This window comes from Phascolarctos cinereus, unplaced genomic scaffold (assembly GCF_003287225.1).
Source record: "Phascolarctos cinereus isolate Bilbo 61053 unplaced genomic scaffold, phaCin_HiC Scaffold_726;HRSCAF=1367, whole genome shotgun sequence".
Classification (NCBI taxonomy): Eukaryota; Metazoa; Chordata; class Mammalia; order Diprotodontia; family Phascolarctidae; genus Phascolarctos; species Phascolarctos cinereus.
In genome coordinates, this window is record NW_027556098.1 from 387,761,127 (window position 1) to 387,783,282 (window position 22,156).

Here is a 22,156-nt window from a genome sequence, read left to right on the forward strand (position 1 = left end):
CCAAAATGAGTGATACCACCTCCCAGTGGGCACTGGAACAATCCTGGGGATGGTAGTAGCCTCAGGTACAATTTGGGAGGAGTGCACTAAATAAAAATAAGGGGGCAGCGAAAGCATAAGGAAAGAAAAGAAAATTTTAAAAAACTGTTTGTACATGTCTCATCTGTTGTGTAACAGAGTTAAAGTTGTAGTGATTACATTATTTCCCAAATGAACACACAAAATGCAAGTTACAACTAATCGGTAGTCAAGACCACTGACAGGTCTTAACAAGCAAGTGTTGGTAGGTGAGCAAGCTGCACATTGTCAGAAAGTCCAACATGCATCAGCAGGAATATGTGCATGTAATGATTTGTTTACAATATACTACACAGTTACATGACGCAATATTGCATCATCAAAATTTCAATGCACAAAAAACCAAATTTATATTTAAGATGCATCATTTTTTAAAAAATTATATTTTTTGCCACGATGCAAATTTTATAAAAGAGTTAAAGATTTTCAGGGGGACACTGAGTAATTATTTTTTTAAAAGGGGACAGTAGGCCAAATAAGTTTGGGAATGTCTGATTTAAAATGTTATTTCTAGTTAACAATGGATTTTGAGATTATCTTGGATGTAGGAAACACTGCAAAATGTTGTTGAATTTAATTGAAGGTATTTTTTTTCTGAATTATCTCCCCATCCCTCACCAGAATTTTCAATAATTTGGTTGTCCATTGGTATGTAGTTTTAACATTATAAAATTTCTTTGCTAATAAAACTGCCATTTCTACTTTTAAGTTCTCTCACATGATTACCCTTTTAAAAGCAATAATAGGGGCAGCTAGGTGGTGCAGAAGATAGAGCTCTGGCCTTGAAGTCAGGAGGATATGAGTTCAAATCCAGTCTGAGACACATGACACTAGCTCTGTGACCCTGGGCAAGTCACTTAACCCCAATTGCCTCACCAAAAAACAAAAACATAAAAGTAATAATACCTCACTTTAACCCCAATTGCCTAAAAAAAATTAAAATAAGATAAAAGTAATAATTCCCATTACTAAGGACACAGATATGAACACAGGAAAAAATAATTAAACTGTTGCTACAAAATGAATAAAAGGTTTCCAACATATCAAGTAGATTCCATATAGAAAATGTATGGAAAACCTGAGCCAGAGTCACACAGGATATGAAAAGGGCAATGGAAGTGTGTATGGGGGGAGATTTATGCTCACATTCTGCACCTGTACAAAGAATAGGTACCCAAATGGAAAATGACTACTAATTATATAACATTTTAAGGTTTGTAAACTGAATTACAAATATCTCATTTGATCAGTGAAATCACAGATCCTTCAAAGTATTAAAGTGTTCAGCATGTTATCATATCTTAAACACTTAAAACCTTAACCTCAGAATAATCGAGAATGAAGAATATAACCACCACATTCACTGGGAAAGGAAGTGAAACAATACGCCTTCACAATATAAAAATATTTTACAGGTACAAAATATTTCAAAAATTTTTAAACCAATTCTTTTTAATTCAACACTGGCACAATGCACTGATTTACATTTTGAAATTACAAAAAAAAAAAAACCAGAAAACTGCACATTTCAGATTTATGTAAGTTACAACACTCAAATCCTGAAGCTTGGATCCATAAATTGAGCTCTGAGTTAAAAATTTTAAATTAATAAGCTGCTACACAGTAATTTCCTTTGTCCTGTTCCCACCCTGGCTCCTGCAGTGAGGGAAGATGGAGTAGAACTGGATAACACCTGTGATGTTGTAATTGTCTGGAAATCCTAGTGAGTAATCTATTCTGATTGTTTTCTATACCTAGATCTCTCTTTCCTTGTCAATGTCTGCTGGCTTCCCTCAAATTACAGCTAAAATCCCATTTTCTACATTGGGAAAGACATCATTTCCTATCCCCTTTAATGCTAGTGCCTTCTCTCTGAGTTTATCCTATTTAGAGAGGCAGCTAGGTGACACAGTGGATAGAGTGTTGAACTTGGGAGTGGGGAATCCTGAGTTCAAATCTCTCCTCAGATCCCTACCAGTTGGATGACCCCAGTCAAGTCACTTAACCTCTCTCAGCCTCAGTTTCCTCATCTGCAAAATGGAGATAACAGCACCTACCTCCCAGAGTTGCTGTGAAGATAATAAGGAGGTAATATTTATAAAGCATTTTGCAAATCTTAAAGTGCTAAATAAATCCTAGCTATTATCATCAACATCATCTTAGGACATAGTCGTTCATATCTTATCTCCTCCACTGACCTGTGAGTTCCTTGAAAACAGGGACTAGTTTTTTGTTTGTCATTCCATCTTAAGTACTTAGGACAGTGCCAGGCGCAGAGTAGGCAATTAGTAGATGCTTAACTAACAATACCAATGTGGACCAGGGCATGCTTTACAACTTGAGTCAAAGAGAGAGGCCTGAGGCAGTAGCAGGTTGAGTGACATCCTCAGGGAAACAAAGCCAGTACATGTCAAAGAGACAAGACTTGAGCCTTGGTATTCTGACCAAAGCACCATGTCATGCTGCAACACAGTAAAGTTTTAATTTTTTCCATAATACAATATGATATTTAAAATTCATTCAATGTTAATCATAATTGTTTTCTATATAATATTTTAAATACAAAATAAAATTTTTAACCATTACTGTGGAATCTACAATAAAATTACAGAGTATTTCGTTACAAATACTTAATCAAGTGTACTGACCTTTATACAAATTATATCTACATGATTGTTGTGAACTATTAAACAAGTGTTAATTCTAACCAAATTATAAAAAAGATTTCCAAGAATTTCAAAAGCCCTTATTTGAAGCATAAAAGAGACATTTTCCCCAAACTACCATTTAATGTGTCTTAGGAAATGATAACGATGATGCAAATGTTATTCATTTAAAGGATGAATGCAAAATATTTGAAATTAGCATAAAGTATAATTATAACCTGGGTGAGTCTGATAAGATTTTTAAAGTTATTCAAAAAATCATTTTTTAATGCCTAATGGAGATATTCCTCAATTATTAAGTGAAACAGGGAATATACTTTTATCCCCAAGTGTAAAGCTAATAAAGAATAAACCTAGAAAGCTTTCTAAATTACATCAGTCTGAAGTCTACTGATATACAGAAAACAAACTGGAAGAGTTAATGAAATCACCATCAATACAGAGATGGAGACATGAAAGCTCACTCAACAAAACACCTATAGGGGCACTGAGAGCTTCACACTGAGGCTCAGAGTGAGTGCAGTCCTTGTGAGCTGCTGCCATTGAAGAAATTCAACATTCTGCAATCAATCTGGCAATGAGCTTCTTCCTGTTTTAATAAGGCTGCTTCTTGAAATGCAGACACAAAATCCACCACCAGCCCCATAGACAAAACTTCTCCAACCTGGTAAAATGTGCTGAAAAAAGAGTGAGTGCATTCCACTGCAAGAACCTTCTGGAGAATTTAGGGAAGCCAGGGATGTTGAGTCTAAGAAAACACTGACCCTACCACACCTTCAAAACCCCTGTCTCCTCCACACTGGGAGGAAACCTAATAGGAGAATTTAATGTTGGACTGACATTGACAACTAAGACAAGGTAAATGTGGCAAACACTACAGGACAACAGAGGGGAAAGAAAACATCACACTTCAGATTTCTATAGCACCTAATACCTTATAGAGTTCTTTCCCCACAAAAACTTTTTTTTCTTTTCTTTTTTTCCTTTTTTATTTTTTTCACAAAAACTCTTGAATGGAAGAGTACTAATAGTATTGTGTATGTCATAATAGGAGTTCCTTTTCATGTGTAGATTGGACAAGACAGTCTCTTCCAACTCTCAAATTCTATGATACCATGATAAAATATAATAAATTCCTAGTCTCCAACCAGTTGAAAAAAGCAGTCTCTTCCCAATGTACAAAACTGTGCATAACTTGCTATTTCATTTTCACTGATTCATCTGAACAAGTCACATAAACCTCTCTAAAGGCCAGATTCCTCAAAGTAAGAGGTTGGGAGAGGTAATAGCTAACATTTCTAGAGCATTTTAAGGTTTGGAAGCATTTAACATATATGGTCAATCCTCAACATTCAAACTTTTAGTTTTTGCAACTTCAAGCATTTGTGTTATTTTATTACTAACCTCATTTTCACTTTCGCACTGGTAATCCCGCACATTTGCAGCTAGGCACAATAGAGAAAAAAATGAGGTGTCATGTGTACAAGGTTGTGCAGTAGCTGGTATCCTAGTAGGCTCTGCTGTGTTCCCATACTCTGAGACCCTTAAGGAGCTGAAATAGCGCACAAAGCAGACATCACTGACAGATTTATTTCTATCCAGTGTATCCTTCACTGTCTCCGACACCAAACACCAGCCGTGAAGGAGAGAGTATCAGAGGTGATGTCTCATCAGTCTCAGCATGTTTCAACAGCAATAGTTTAAATCCCAGGACCCTCTCTTTCTTGGTTTTCAGAGGGCAGCCAAGGTAGAGAGGTTTATAGCAGTACAATACCCTTACAGAGGTTTACAGCAGTACAATGCCCTTATAGGCATTTGACACCGTGGGAGGTAAAATTCAGGCTAAAAATGTTTTTGTTTTAAGAATCTTATCTGCTGTGGAGTATTTTTGATACTGTAGATACGTTATAAAAAACGAATATTGTCTAAAATCCATGTTTTTATGTTTATTTTTTTAGTTGAGATGCTAGCACAAAAGGTCACGGAATTACTAGCAAAAAAAAAATAGCACCAATTTTATTTTGTGTATTTATTTCATGGGTTATTTCGTGGTTATTGTGGTAGAAAAAGCATATGTTATCAGAATTAATGCTTTATTATAAAGAATTGCATGCAGAAAAGTGCATTTTTAGCAATCTCTAGCAAAAGATTACAGTTTATGGTGGTCACAGAAACCTAGCCCCCTATTTCTCATAGGTTCAACGTATCAACATTTACATTTTTTTCTTTTGTGCCATTTTCTAGGAACATTGAGAACTGACTGTATTATTGGATCTGATTCTCATATCACTCCTGAGAGGTAGGTGTTGTTATTATTCCAATTTTATAGATGAAGAAACTAAGGCAAACAGAGGTTAAGTAACTTGCCCAGGTTCACACAGCTAGGAAGTATCAGAAGCAGGATCTTTCTGACTCCAAAGTCAGCACTCTCTCCTATTATAGCATGGAACTGTTTTAACATTCTCCCATTCCCCTCTCCCCCGCCCAAGCTGAGCTTTACAACCACTATATGAGGTACCACACGTATTTCATCCCCCTTTTACAGATTTTTTAAAAACAGCTTCAAAGAGGATGATCTCTAAGGTCTATTCCAAAATTTTAAAATTCAAATTTTATTTTCCAGGTGAAAACTGAAGGCTGAGAAGGAAGAAAAGAGAACTAAGCTATTCCATTTCCTTTTATCATCCTAGCCCTCTCCTCCTCTTGAAGGCTCCAAGCTACTAATCAAGAGAAAGCACACATACATGAGCATCCAGGCGCCCACATATGCAAAGAGAAGAGAGCAGGGAAAATAAGCTTCCTTCACTGCAGCACTGACAAGGTAGGGAAAAAAAAATGTTTTTTTTCTTTTCTCAGTATTCTAACTACTTCCACTTACTTCATTTTCTCCCTTATCAATGTGCACAGAGCAAACAGACAGCAACTCTTTTGGATCACTGTCTAGCAAATGCACCAGACATTTATTACCACCAACTTCCAATTAATTGAAATATTTTAGATGGAGTAATTCTGAATTTGTTGTAATGGAATTTTAGCTGTACATAACTGAGATAAAATCCTCATTCAATAAAAACAAACTTCACTGCTATTTATATTTCTACTACCCATTAAAAACCCTATCCTAAAGGTCTGAGTTCTCACAACTTTCAGGAATAATCTTATCTTGCAAAAGAACAAGAGAGAAAAAGGAAGATGACAATACAATTTGGAGCTGAAAGGAACCTGAAGATTACTTAAACCAAATCGCTTATTTTACAAGTTCCTCTATCAATCAATAAGTCCTTGTTAAGTGTCTATTATGTGCCAGGTACTGTGAAGCACTGGAGATATAAGTACAAAGAAGGAAGCAATTCCTGCCATCAGTGAACTTACATTCTAACAGTGATACAAGTACACATAAAAATATACGCCACATAAATAAAAGTTAGTACATACATATATATGTACATACATTTACACATACACACAAAACAGTAAAACATAACGGCAGAGAGGGACTGGTAACTGAGAGATCAGGAAAGGCTTCTCTATGTACACTTCCAAGGGAGAGAGGATAGGTAAAACAAGTGGCCTGAGGATCTGTGACCCAGGAAAAGTAAAAAAATTTATATGGAAAAAAACAGAGTCAAACAGACAGAGACAGTAAGAGGGAAAGAGAGACAGTCACAACAGATCAGAATTCAGGTTTTCTAATACCACATTTACTGCTCTTTCAGTCACATTGCAGCCAACCCTCGCAGGTATGATTTCTCTACTATTTTAGCTGTTCTCTAATTCAGAGAATTCTTCGGCTAAATCTGAGGGGCTAGCATATGGATTTATTACTACTGAACATGTTCTCGGTTTCTCTTATGTGCCCTCTCCACTCCACATCTCAACTTAACAAACAGCAAAGAACCTAGAAACCTTAGTCATTATACGTATGGGAAGATATTATCCATAAATTTCCACATGATTAGGATTTTAAGCATCTTTTCTATTTAGGAACCTATGTCTCAGGTTTCTTTGCTGTTTTTATTCTGCCTCAACTATTAAAACAGACTGCTAACTGGTTTTCCTACTCCCATTCTCTCCCACCAAATCCTTCCTCCATACCAGAACCAGTTTAATGTTTCTTCTACAAAGATCTGATATAACCCCCTGCTTAAAAATATTCAATGGCTCACTACTATCTACACATTCCTTGGCCAGCATTTAAGGCCCTATATTTAACTCACAATTTTCTTTCCATGTGTGCTAAGCTTCATGAAACCATGTTTTCTCCATCACTTGTAATTAAAAAACAAACAAACAAACAAACAAATAAATAAATAAATAAAGAGACTGGCAATTCCCTGACTCTGTCCTTTTCCTTCTTTTTTTGGAAGGGAAGGGGGAGAAATAAATAATAGAGGGTATTTCTCCCAAAATTAAATATTTAATATCCAATACAAATCAATAAACCCAAAATGAGGACATTATTTTAAATTGCTAGGTCAAAATATTACCTAACTACTATGACAAATTAGTTCCAAAATATTGTTTAATCATTCATCCTTAACCTCACAATGACATATGACATAGATACTTCTTGCTGTTCTTTCCTCTCCTGGTTACGTGGCCTGCACTGGCCTGTTGTTCCCTCCTTCTTCCCACCTTTCTCACAGCTCCCTTTCTACCTCTTTCACCCACTCATCTTTGTTCCACTCCTAGCCCCTAAAAGTGGGTCTTCTCTCCAGTTCAGTCTCCAGTCCTCTTTTCTCATAATTTCTCTAAACTCTCCCCTGGAGAGCTCATCCACTCCCAACATCTTCTGTGAAAAGATGCTGCCTCAGCACATTGTAAAAGACAGAGCATTTCACATGGGAGCCAGAAGGATCACCCTCCTTGCATATCTGTTTCCTCATCATAACAAGGGGGTAAGAATACTTGTACCACCTATCCCAAAGTGGTGGTGCAAAGAAGGTACTCTGTAATCTTCAAAGTACTATATAAGTGCAGGTCACTATTTTTGATATTATAGTCAGTCAGTCAATCTATCGACAAGCAAGCATTTATTTAGTACTTACTATATGCCGGTATTGTGTTAAGGGCTGGGAATACAACCTACTAGACTCACTATAACAATAATAATATTTTTATGTATATATATATATATATATATATATATGTGTGTGTGTGTGTGTGTGTGTGTGTGTGTATGTATGTGTACATACTTACATACACAAATGCACTTTGAAAAAGTACAGTGAGTATATAATTTTGGTTTTGTTCAGCTGTTTCAGTCGGGTCCAACTCTGTGACCCAATTTGGGGTTTTCTGGGCAAAGATCCTGGAGAGGTTTGCCATTTCCTTTTCCACCTCATTTGACATATGAGGAAATTGAGGAAACAAGGTTAAGTGACTTGCCCAGGGTCACACAGCTAGCTAGTAATTATCTAAGGCCAGATTTGAACTCAGGAATCTCCCCAGTTCCATGTCTGGCACTCTGTATTGTTGGCGCAGGGGATAAAGTATATAAATCCAAACAACTAACCAAATATTTTGTGCAATCTAAGTCAATCAATATTTTAAATTAAATCAATTTCCCTGTAAAAACAAATTTATAAAGGGAGTGGGAAAAGGAGAACAAGAGCGAATACTCTTTTTGAAAAGTATCTGTACTTTTTTTTAAAAGTCTGTAGTGCAAATGAAAAGAAAAATACCAAAACATCCTTTCCTTTGAAATTAAGGAAAGTGTTACATCTTAATTTCTCATAATTTTAGAAATCCTAAAAACTTTTAAATTTGTATCAAATGTTTTTCACAGCACATACATATAGCCCTACAAAGTGACAGAGCATTTCACAGGAGGTCAAGATCTTATTGCAAAGCCTAACACTATGATTAGGGCTAAGCATAAAACCACAGTTGACACTTAATGCAGAATATAGCTAAGTTTCAGCCTCATGAAGCAAAATAATTGTACCATCTCTTATTTGTGCTCCAAGGAAGAACATCTGACTTAATGTAAGCATTCCTAAGTAGATTAGGAAATATCAAATCTTCAGGGAAAAAAATCAAATGTTAAAAAAGAATCTCCAGAACCCTTGTCCACAGTTTGGCTCAGAACCATGTGTATACTCACCTCCCACATGTACACATTGTTCTTCACTTGAGATCTTTTCTTCTTGTCACCAATAAATGGGCCAAACTTTTTCCCTTTTAAAATTGATTTTGCAGCCCAGACACCTATTAGGTAAAATCAGCAACAACATGGTTGAGTTACTGAGTTTTTTAAAGAGTAAAAACAAAAGCAAGTTTCATAAAGTAAACAAGGGTAGAGCACAAAAGGCTAGCTTAGCATAAAAGTAATATTTCATTAACAAAATGGCTCAACAAAAAAATGTGTAACAATAAAGAAAAAAGTACAAATATCTTAACACATCAAAAGAACACAAAACTATATATATCACAAAACTAAATATTATATTTTAGATGAATTTGTATTATATTTAAGGGCAAATGTTTAGACAAAATTATTTACTTTAAAATTATTTTAATCCATTACGGATATATAAAAGATCCAAATTATTGTTAATTTAAAAGAAATATTTTATAGGACAACTTAGTATACACAAATCACCACATCAACTGGAAGCTTTTCACTACAATAAATTAATCACATTTCATCTTAATGGTCATGATTATATCATATCTTTAATTAGGAATGAGTCACATATAAAAGCTAACCAAACTGGAACCAGCCACATAAGGGAGCTTTTCATAGCTGTGTAACTCACTGGCCAATGCTGACCCATTCATAAGTTTAGTTTGATCAAAAACTGTGAAAACAAAATTAAAATCACAAGACAGTATTTTCATAACACAAAGTAACACTTTACTTATCCAGTCCCATCTATCCAAAGCAAAGCAGGAAGGAAGCTTCCCCAAAAGAGCCTCCCACGGGAATGTCAAAGTCCACATTGCCCTAGAGAACATGTATTTTCCTCCTCTGGGAGGGCCCTTAAGTCCTCCATCTTCCATGTTGTAATTTCATACAAAGTCCTAACTAGCAAATAGAGTTCATTTCAAACCTCCAGCACACTAAGAGAAGTTTTATTAGTTTTTATTAAATTTACTAGAGATTGGGAGATAACCATAGGAATATACGCTAACAGATGCCAGCCTGACTACATAGGAAAGGAAGCAATGGAAATACCAGAGACAGAACTCAAAATGCATAGCCATATAGAGCCATTTTGTATAGAGGCAAATAGCCTTATATACCTCAATAAGCCCTGCGAACATCACTAGACTCCAGTACAGTAGTGAAAGTAAGTGATGGGGACCCTGAATCATTAAGAGAAAACTAAATTATTTTCAGAATATTCTATGTAAGGATCTAGCACAAAAACACATTTTGCAAGATTTCCATGAAAAACAGTTTAGATATAAAAAGTCTTAGTATTTAAGGAATAAACCCTCAATCAAAATTTGAAGTCAAATGAGTCAAATTCAGGCTCCAGTTCTGCTGCTACTATGTGAACTCGGTTTACTTCTACTCTTTGGATCTATATTTTCTCCATAACACAAGAGCATTACAGTAGATAAGGTCCCTTCACAACTTTAAAGCCTATACAATGATAATGAAAAATCTTCTATCCAGGATGCTTTATTACTTGGCTGACTGAGTACAATTCAAAATTTTCCTATAATCTCATGGTTTTATTTGCTAAGTATTAATTATAAACAAAATTTAAGGTGAGTGGACTCATTCTGCCACAAATTTGCTATATTTTACAGCTAAAACTTCATTATTAAACTATAAATTAACTCTTTGCCTTTTCTTAGAAATCAGATAATGCCAGACTTAAAAAGAATCTTATACACCACTCAGGACAACTGGTATCAAAATCAAACCACCACGATATCCAGCCAACCTTTTCTTAAAGACCTTCAATAAAAGAGGACCCAAGATACTTTGCGATAGTTGTGTTAGTAAAGTTTTGTCTTATCTCAAGCTTAAATTTGCCTCTTTGTAGTATCAACCCATGGTTCCTAGCTCTGCTGTCTCAAGTCAAGCAGAATAAATCTGATATCTCTAGCATACTAATTTCTTTCACATATTTTATCAATTAATGAAAAACTGATCTAACATCTACAAAATGTTAGGCACTCTAGACAGATAGCTATGCCCTCCCTCCAAGACTTACCTCCTCTAGATCAAACACTTTGATTCTTTCAAAGAATCTTCAGACCTCATAAACTGTAGGTCCTACACCTTCCTGATTCCAGCATTTCCTAGGATATGCTCCAACTTAATATCCTTAATATCAATATCCTTCTTAAAATTTAACATCTCCCCCCCAAAAAAATACTCTCAATGTGGTCTGACTAGGGTAGACTATACCAGGTCTATAATCTTTTTTGGTTTCCATACCACACTGTTGACTCACATTAAGCTTTCAGTCTACTGAAGATCTCCTAAATAGCCATGAGAAGTTTCTTTGGCTTAGTTTGGTTTTTGACCCAAGAGGTAAGACTTTACATTTATCACCCGAGTTTATGAGTTTATCTCCTCGGATCAAGGCCTTTTGAGACCTCTTTGGTTCCTGTCTGTATTCATTCAAAAAGCATTAAGTGTCCACTGACTTTATCCTAAGCAATGGAAATACGTCGATATAAACAAAACAGAAAAAGACTACGCTCTATTGGGGGAAACAAGAAGCACACACATATAAATTTAAAACATATACAAAGGCATTCAGGGGAAGGAAACCGCAACTGGAGGAAAAGTTCTATGTAGGAGGTGGTACCTCAGTTGAGCTCTGAAAGGAGCCAGAAATGTATTCTCAGTGTCAGAGGTGAGGCAAGAGAGCACTTCAGTCATGGCGGACAGCCTGTGCAAAAGCCTAGAGACAAGTGATGAGATGTGCTTTAGGTAGGGGCTTCAGAAAAAATGCTCTGAACTCTCTTCTCTCTCTATTGTTTGAGGGTTCTTTGACTTGGCCAAGGTCATAGGGCAAAGCCAGGATAGAGAGGGAGGGTCTAGGACCCTGTCTTGGTTCATGCTATGTAAGCTGTACACAGAAACTTCCCAATTTGTGTGCATAATAACGGATTTATGTATGCATAATGATCTGTTATATTACACTCAGATAAAAAGTGAAAGAGAACACATTTTCAATATCATTTGTGGCAAGTTGGAATACATCCTCTTCTTAAGGTCCCTCCTTCCCATTCTGCTTTCTGATGTTTGTCTAAATTTTATATGTCAACTCCATAGTCCCAACTCAAACATATTTCAATGTGATCTGCTCTTGCTAATATTTAGTGACACCTAGGCTAAATGTAAATTTCAAAGAATATAGATAAAGGATTATTGGGATTTTGTAGGCTATCTTTATAGAAAGTCAGATCTGGGGGGATAGGAAGTTCTCAAGAACGAAATTCTGAAGTCACAAAGAGGAATAACTACAATGGCAAGGAAAGAGGATGTTGCCTGAAGAGTCAGAAATGGATGTGAAGGAAGCTCACCAACCAACTCGGATTTTAAAAAGAAGATGGAAACAGCAAGTAATTGAGTAGAGATAGCAAACTGTGATGTTGTGTGAGACAAGACTAGTGTCAGGAGTGTGTAAGCTCAAGGCATGCTGAGACTAGTGAGGAAGGCAAAGGAAAATAAGAGCGGTGTCGTTTTTTAGCTTTGTTGGGGATAAGGATCAAAGAAGAGATGAAAGTGGGGTCCACGGAAGGTGGCCCGCTGGGCCCTTATGAATTACTTTCTTGAGTGTTTCAAGAAACAGAAGACACACTTGCTGAGCTACTTGCACTCTGATTTTAGAAAGACTACAGATAACATGAGAAGTACTGCAGATCTGAGAAGGGCAGGTCTCCCATTTTGAGAAAGGGGAAGCAAAAGGAACCTATAAAACAGTGGCCAAGAGATCTGACTTTGGTTTCTGGGAAACTTCTAGAACACATTATACAAATTTTACAGTTTTATAGATATCTTTTTTATATAACCAATTTCCTTCTTCACCCTATCTCACACAAAAAGAGCCTTACTCCTGGTTACCAGGGCCAACCCCTCGACATGCATAAGTGATCTCATTCTATACCATCTCCTCCAGCAGACTGCCCCCCTCTCATCTCCACTTACCTTCAATGTCTCCCTGTCTGCTGGCCCATCCCCTACTGCCTACAAACATGTCTATGTCTCCCCCATCTTTAAAAAACCCTCACTTGATCTGTCCATCCCCACAGCTCTAGGACAGAACAGAACTCAGACAGAACCCTTGGAGACAACACTAGAAACTACTTCTAACACCAACCAAGACCACTAACTCTTTTTGCTAGCTGAAGTCATCTAATTGTAATACCAACCCACTTTCCTCCCTTTCTTATCAGGAGATTCAGTTCAGGAATTCTGGATCTGCTGAATTCCTAATAAGCTTCTAATTAAACCAGTTTTCTTATCTGTTCAGAAATACCTGCCCTTGGGGCAGCTAGGTGGCACAGTGGATAGAGCACCAGCCCTGAAGTCAGAAGGACCTGAGTTCAAATCCAGCCTCAGACCAAACACTTGACACTTACTAACTGTGTGACCCTGGGCAAGTCACTTAACCCCAACTGCCTAAAAGCAAAAAAATAAAATAAAATAAAATAAAATAAAATAAAATAAAATAAAAAAATAAGAAATACCTGCCCTGCCTAAATTACAAGAATATTATAAGGATAGTTTTGATATTTATGAGTAATATTTGGTAATACTGTGAAAACTGTAAAGGGCTATAAAGGAAATGGGCTATCATTACTATTTTATATTCAAACAAACTTTTTTTCTTTCCTTTCTTTAAGGCAATTAGGGTTAAGTGACTTGCCCAGGGTCACACTGCTAGTAAGTAGAAAGTGTTTGGTCTGAGGCTGCATTTGAACTCAGATCCTCCTGACTTCAGGGCTGGTGCTCTATCCACTGCGCCACCTGGCTGCCCCTCAAAGAAACTTTTGAAGTACTTTGACATAATCTTATTTGGACAACAAGAAGTCCCTGCCCAAGCACCACTTAATGATTACTTTTTGGGTCTGCCTGGCTCAGAGTGAATGTAAATAGTAACTGTTTCTCTTTTGGTCAGCAACCCTGAGAATCTTTCCTCCCCCCCCTCCCGTTTGATTTTTTTTTTTTTTAATTAAAGAAGCCAAGCCATCCCTTGACTCACTTCTTAAAGAAGCCTACTCCATTAATGGGCGTTGCCTCACTTGAGTGAGAACTTGAAAAGACCTTAACTTAAAAGGGCCAGGGTCTCCTACTGCATCCTGAGCCACCTCCAGTCCTCCTGACCGATATCTGGCCACTGGACCCAGATGGCTCGGGAGGAGAAAGTGAGGCTGGTGACCTTGCACACAGCCCTCCCTCACTCAAACCAAAGTCAACTGCAAGTCGGGTCGTCATCTCCCTGATGTCATGGTCCTCTTTGAGAACGAAGGACAAACCACAACCACACAATTTTTAGGCAGCAACTACTCTTGTTTATTTTCTTTTTACATAACTTTTTAAAGTCCCTTGCCTGATTTTAATTCATTTTTAACCTGAGATATAGGTTGCAAAACTCATAACTACTGTTCCACCTATTCAAGTCAAAGAATAAACATGTAGATAGCTCCCTTACCTTAAAATCTGAAAAATTACATAGCTTTCCAAGGTTACTTTTTTTTTCCGCTAAACTCTTTGTCTAATGTTTCTTCCTAACTGTGGCACTCACCAATCCGTGTCTTGTCAACGGCAGATGGAAAAAGCCTCACTTCCTCAGGAAGCCCTCGAAACACATGTTCAGGTACATCAGCCAGGGTTTCCGGGGCTTCCAAAGACGCAAGAGTGCTCTACAAATCAAAAAAACAGAAAGATCATATCAGAAGAAAAAAACCAAACACTTTAACCTATTCTTCGAGTCTAATTAAGTAGAAAGTCAAAAAAATAAGAGAAATCTGAAGCAGGCCCCCCAAGTAAAAAATACTGTAAGGCACTCCAATAATAGTTTTGCCGTTTACTGCTATCTGTTTATGAGTCTCCAAATAGTCAACAAAAGAGTTTTAATAGTTCAATCATGGCTTTTTACAACTCTATTTCATTCTGTAGCATAGTGCTTAATAAATGCTAGTTGTTTAAATAAATAGACTACTTCATCAAACTGCCTTTAATGTACACTTAACCAGATGTCAAATATTAGAAAAGTTCACTTTCAATCACATTACACAGTAGCAGATGTCACACTTTAAAAAAGGAAAGAAAAAAAAATTTTAGTCTAACATATACCTCAAATACATTATGATATAAGTAACTAAAGGCTTATGATTTAGCCACTACAATACCCAATCACATTAAATTTTTCCATAATATAGAGAGGTAACCCTGGCATCAAGGAAAGAAACCAATCCTCTAAACCAGGAAGACCTGGATTATGTCTCATCTCTGACTTCTACTGGCTGTCACCACAGGCAAGTGACTACTTCTCAGTGCCCCCCCCCGTCAAAAAAGCATTTATTAAGTACTTACTATGTACCAGATACTACGCTCATCACTATGTGGCAGACACTAAGAAAGGCGGTCATTCTTGTCTTCAAGCTCACCTTCTAGTGGTGAAGAAAACCAAAAGTCACAAGATCCACATAAAATATATACAGAAGAGATGGAAAGGAATCTCAGAGGGGGAGACAACAGCTGCCAAGGGGAAAGGAGAGGGCAAGGCTTCCTGAAGAAGGTAGGATTTGGTTTTTTTGGTTGGTTTTTTTTTTCCCTTTTGGCTAGGCAATGGGATTAAGTGACTTGCCCAGGGTCACACAGCTAGTCTGTGTTATGTGTCTGAGTCCAGATTTGAACTCAGGTCCTCTTGAATCCAGGGTCAGTGCCCTATCCACTGCGCCACCTAGCTGCCCTAAGAAGGTAGGATTTGGGCCAAGTCTTAAAGGAAGCCAAGGGAAGTGAAGAGAGAGAGATGAGAGGCCTTGTATTCCAGACACTGGAGCCAGTCAATGCACAGGCATACAAACGTGATGCAGATCATGTGTGTGTGGTAAAGCAAAGGGCACGGCAGCTGGATCAGAGTATGTGGATGCGAGTAAAGAACAGAGGTAAAGTATAAAGGAGGAGACGACTAGTTTACGACAAGCATGAAAGCCAAACCAAGCACTTTCTATCTGATCTTGGAGGTAACAGGGAATCCCCAAGTGAGTAAGAGAGTATGACATGGGCAGACCTGTACTTTGGGAAAATCACTTTGGCAACTGAGTGCAAGACAGATTAGTGTTGGGAGAAATGAGACCAGAAGACCATGGCAATGGTCCAGCTAAGAAGCAGTAAGGGCCTGAATTAAGCTGGTAGCTATGTGAGCAGAGAAAGGGAAGCACACAAGGGATGGTGTTGAAAGTTGAAATGAAATATTTAGAAAACGGATTGTGCATGTGGGATGGATGAGAAGACAAGGATGACTCCGACCCTGCAAGCCTAGGTGACTGGGAGGATGATGACACCTCAACAGTAACAGGGAAGTTCAAAAGGGAGTAGGGTGGAGATAATAAAGAACACTATTTTAGACACGCTGCATTTGAAATGTCTACAAGTCATTCCAGTTAAAGATGAACAGGACAGTTGGTGATTGAGGACTGGAACTTAGGAGAATAACTAGGCATTGATATTATATATATATATATCTGGGAACCATTTGAATAGCTATGACAAAGTTGCTGATCTGCATTAATGGAGGAATTAATGAGGAATACAAAAATGAAATAATGGATTGAGTCAAAATAAAGTAAAAGGCACACTAAAATACATCCACAACTACACTCCCCACTGTCCCTGTCCACCACCACTACGGCCCCCAACACACACACATATACAGATCACAGATTTACATCTAAAAAGGTAACCTGGTGTAACACCCTTATTTTACAAATAAGGAAACTAAGGCCTACAGGGCTTCATTGACAAGATTACAAAAGTAGAAGATCAAGATTCAAACCTAGGTCTTCTGACCACAAATCTATAAATTTCTACTGTACAACAATGTTCCCTCAAGTATAAGATTGGATACATTTAAGTTAATAGTAATTTACTGCCTTGTATAAAATCATTTGTATGTAAAGTCACCACAAATGAGAAATTACTATTATAAAACTACCAACCAAATTGTGGGAGGCATTAAATTCAGAGTATTAAAAACAAGGATGGCACAAAAGCTAAAGAAGAATAATTTCAATTCACTACCAGAAAATTATAAGGAGGAAAAAGCATTACTCTAGCTCCTCCTGTAAGTTGGGAAACAATGTGATGCTTTTTCATTTGGTCATTTCATAACAAAATAACTTTTTATTTAAAGGAAAAAATCAAACACTGCAGATATCTCAACACTACTAAGAAGACATTTTGTATGTCTGCCGCCATAGCACTGAAAAGGAAAACCATCAGTCAAGGATTTCCAAAGAAACCACTTGAGACAAGGTGTAAATTTAGTACTAATTAGACAAATTGGCTCCCATGTCACAATAAACCACCGAGTATCCCACTTGAATGTTTCTTCTTGGCCTGGAGGGGATATTGTCTAAGCTAAGGCTAGCCATGTCTAGCTAGAAAGCTAAGAAGTGGCCCAGCAAGAAACTATCATAAAGTGTCACCCAAAGATCATCCCATCTCAGCTTGGAGATACTTAACACCACAAACTTGGCAACCAGGTAATTAACTTTTTGAACCACAGCAACTCAAAAACTGAGGTATGGAGAAGTTGAAATCATTATTAATGGAAGAAATAACCTCACTTTATTAAATCACTGGTACTTGAAATAAACATATGTCAAGAATAGGAAATTCTCTCAATCTGGAAAATCTGACCAATCAAATTTCTATCTACCAAGGGGTCATTTCAAAGGAAAAAAAACTCAAAATAAAAGCCAAATCCTTAGACAAATGTCTCATCAGCAGCATCCTACCTAGCTGGAGAAACATGAGATGGTTTCTAGGTAGGGATCAAATAATGGTACTTCACACTGGAATGCAATTCTTTCACTACCTATATCAGCCACACAAACTCAGCTAGGTAGAAATCTATTAATAGTAGCTACATGGCACAGTGGATAGAGTACCAGGCCTGGAGTCAGGAAGACTCATCTTTGTGAGTTCAAATTTGGTCTCAGACACTTACTAGCTGTGTGACCCTCGGCAAGTCACTTAACCCTATTTGCCTCAGTCTCCTCATCTATGAAAAAAGCGCTGAAGGAGGAAATGGCAAACCATTCCAATATCTTTACCAAGAAAACCCCAAATGAGGTCACAAAGAGTCAAGATGTAACTGAAACACCTCAACAACAATAAAAATCTGTTAAGTCATGGAATTTTTGAGCTGGAAGTGATTTCAGAAATTGCCTGGTTCACCCCATACCCCTTCCTTTTACAGATGAGAAGAAAACTAAGTTCCACAGATTAAATGATCACTTACCCTATGCACAGAAAGGTAAACTGAGCAGAACCCAGCTCCCCTAACTTGCCTTATATCATGTTAAACTCCCTTCTCTATTGAGAAGGGCATGTTCAATGCTTAAACTAGGAGTTATCCACCTTTGTCCCAATTTCAGAGAACTGAAGTTATACACTCTCCAGAATGAGAGCAATAAGATAAAAAAGGAAGAGATCCCTGGCTAGTTCCCATGACTGGAAACGAGAATTAGGGGAGCAGCTCACATTTTATGTAGCACTTTCGAGTTTGCAAAGTGCTTTATACAAATTATTTCATCTGAGAAGCTCAATATTAAAATAACCAGGAGAAGGGCAAGTTCAAACAACTAAAGTTACTCTCCCACACCCACTAAGTTGGCCAAGCTGACCCAAAAAGAAAACAGTCACTACTGAAGAGTCTATGTGAGGACACGTGCACCTATACACTGCTGGTAGATCTGCGAACTGTATCAGTCTTTCTGGGAAATACCCAATTATGCAAGAAGAATGATTCAGTTGTTCTTGCTCTTCCACACAGCAATCTCATTACTAGATATATAGCCCAAGGAGATCAAATGCCTAAAGAAAAGGTCAATACATAACCCAAAATATTCATAGCAGCACTTTTTGCAGGAAAAAAGTGGGTACCTACCAATTAGGGAAGGCTGCATGTATTTCAGTATATAAGCCACCATAAATTAAAAATATGTGGAATTCTTCAAAACACAGAAGACTTGTATTAAATAATGCAAAGCGAAAATAAAACAGAACCAAGAAAACAAACATACACCAAAATAACCTAAGTGAATAAAATAAGATATAAAGAAATCAAATTGTGAGTACCTTTTTTTCTTTAATTATGACCTTAACACCAAAAAACAAAAACAAAAAACCCTGACATTTCTGTATAACTGTGCATGGTGTGTCTTTCCTTCCAAATACATAACAAATTCAACATGTAACTTTCAAAGCTATCTTGCCTGTATATAATTCCTTCTGACTTTCCCTCATTGTCTTCTGTGCATTTTCCGAAATAAACCATTTCAGTGACCCTCCTCTCTTCCTCTTCTTTCCTTTTTTACGGAGAAGTTTGGGAGGGATAGGGGACACTACTATATACTAACCTTCTCTTCCCACCTTCAAACTTGGGGGAGAGCGGACAGCATTTATTTTTAATTCCTCTTTCACACACCCCCAATTCAAAAAAAAAAAAAGAAAAAAAATCCTTGTAACATAAATAGGCAGTGTCAAGCAAAACAAATTTCTATATTGGCCATGTCAGAAAATACGTGCCTTGATCTATACGATGAATCCATTACTTGTGTCAGGAGCTGGGCAGCATTTTTCATCACTATTTCTCTGGAATCATGTGTTGGTTACTGTGTGGAAATGAGTTCTGAAGTCTTTCAAATTTGTTTTTTTAAAAATGCTGTTATATAAATTGTTCTGCTAACTTCATTCTATATCAGCTTATACAAATCTTCCCAGGTTTCTCTGAAACCTTCCATTCCCCCTCTCTCCCAAACTTACTCTTCCCAGCTTCCCTATTACTATCAAGACTACCACTATCCTCCCGGGAACCCAGACCACATGCGGCCTCATGGCCAAAGACGCCTCACCCCTGACCCAGGTGCTAAACCTCCATTCCGTAAGAAGCCTTTCCCAGGCATCCTAGCACCTTCCCTAAGAGACTACCTCCAAATCATCCTATATATATTTTTTTGTTTCTGCTCTGGACAGAAACTCTGAGGGTTCCACACTCATACTGGAGATCTGACCCTCATCAGAGGCATGTTATTAACAAAGTTGTGTTTCTTCCTCCAATCACCATCTTAAAGAAAATATTTTTAAAGAAAAAAATGAGGGAGAATGTAAGAAGAGGAGGAGAAATAAATACAGCATACTGCTTGAACTTGTAAAGTTCTGGGGCAACTCATAGGCTGGAGGCGCCTATCTACAACCAAGTAAGTCACCAACAATAACCATAATTATCCAGTATATAAGATGACTTTGGCATCTTATTGGGCAATGGATGTGACTTGTATAGCAAAAAACCTATTAAGTATTAAATAGCCACACCTTCTCCAACAGCTCATTAACCCTTCCATATACAAAGTAGTTCTATTTTGAAAACTAACCAAAAACCACTTCTCATCAAATATTTTGACAAGCTAATTGTGCTGCTCATCCCAAACTCAGTAGGCCTGAGTAAGCAGTGAGCAAGAACTAGTCATGAGATTTCATTTAAAAGTCAAAATTTGGGGGGCAGTTAGGTGGCGCAGTGGACAGAGCACTGGCCCTGGATTCAGGAGGACCTGAGTTCAAATCCGGCCTCAGACACATAACACTTACTAGCTTGTGACCCTGGGAAAGTCACTTAACTCCCACTGCCCAACCAAAAAATAAATAAATGTCAAAATTTGGGCTAATGACACTTCAAGGTACATAGGAGCTCAAGTCTAGAGTTAACATTAGCCCTATCCTCCATAATTCAAAATGTAAAAAAAAAAAAAACCACCAATAAGTAACAACTCCACTGAAAATACTAACAGACTGACCTCTCAGTCTGTTGTTTCCACATATCAAATTAAACCATTTGGAACCATACCCCAAAAGTTACTAACCTTTGATCCAGCATACCCTTTGATCCAGCTACACAAGTACTAAGCCAATATCCACAAAGAGATTAAAAAAAAAAACAAAGGAAAAGGACCTCTATGTTCAAAAATGTTTACAGTAGCCCCTTCTGTGGTGGCAAAAAATTGGAAACTAAGGGGTTTCCCATTAACTGGGGAATAGCTACAGATATTGTGGCAGATGAATATTATTGAAACATAAGAAAGGAAAAGGTGGATTCGGAGAAACCTGGGAAGATCAGTATGAACTGACGCAGAATGAAGTGAACAGAACCAGGAAAATATATACGACTACAATATTTTAAAGAAAAACTTACAGAACTCTGTGCATCTCCCGACAAAGAGGCGGATACAGGAATCAGAGGTGCAGAATAAGACACTTTCACACACGGTCAATCTGTGGATTTGTTTTGCCTTATGATTCTTGATACGAGGGAAGAGGTTTTATTTTGTTTTAATACTGTTTGTTGACTAGTGAAAGTGATGTGCAAAAAAAGGGAAAGTGACCTTAAAACAATTTTTAAATGCACAGAAAAGGACAGAAAGATATTCAAAAAGGAAACAAAGACAAGGATAATTTTGAAATATATTAGTGAATTTATACTTTTTTTAAAAAGTATGTAAGCAATTTGCAGTTCCATATACCAGCCTCTTTTTCTGTTCTTTATATACAGAAATGTTTATATTTTTGTTGTTTGTCAAGTTCAGAATAATAAAAAATATATAAATGCAAAAAAAACCTCTGCCTTAAAATCATTCTCCAGTTGCTTACTTTATGTGTATCTGTATCTTTAACAAAACTGGAAACTCAAGTACAGATACTGAGGCTTCTAATTATTTTATCCTCTACCACATAAACAAACACACAGAAGCCCTAAATAAAGGTTTGTAAAATGTAAATGTAAAATGCTTGTAAAAATTAATTTTGAATTGAATATATTTTATGTTCACTGTTCGACATTCTTCTAGTGATGGTTTCTAAAACATTACTAGAATATTCACCATTCTAAGAAATAAAATTTTTCTACACAGAAAAGTCAAAGTCAGAAAAGCCCCTACAAACATCAAAAAAAATTCAAGAAATTTTACCATAAACAGCTATCAAAAATGTTTAAACTTTACTTGGTATTATTTTGCTTAAGGACAGTCTAAATATAATCACGAAAGGTAGTGAGACAGTTTAGTGGACAGAGAACTAGACACGGAGTTAGGAAACCTCCAAATCATGCCCCCGATTCATACATATTTAGCTGTGCAATCCTGGGCAAATCACTTATCCTCTGTTTGCCTCAGTTTCCTCATCTGTAAAATAGGGATTCTAATAGAACCTG

The 22,156-nt window shown here is 37.1% G+C and overlaps 1 protein-coding gene across 3 annotated transcripts in view; it reads right to left on the minus strand.

Moving 5' to 3' along the window:
* PRDM2 (PR/SET domain 2) overlaps positions 1–22,156 on the minus strand; it is a 200,766-nt gene that overhangs the window by 147,156 nt on the left and 31,454 nt on the right. For all 3 annotated transcript variants that reach the window (XM_020973482.2, XM_020973451.2, XM_020973473.2), the window contains exons 3-4: positions 14,468–14,585; positions 8,851–8,954 (exon numbers count right to left, since the gene is read on the minus strand). In XM_020973482.2, the coding sequence (XP_020829141.1) occupies positions 8,851–8,954; positions 14,468–14,585 (222 nt within the window). The remainder of the gene's footprint in view (positions 1–8,850; positions 8,955–14,467; positions 14,586–22,156) is intronic.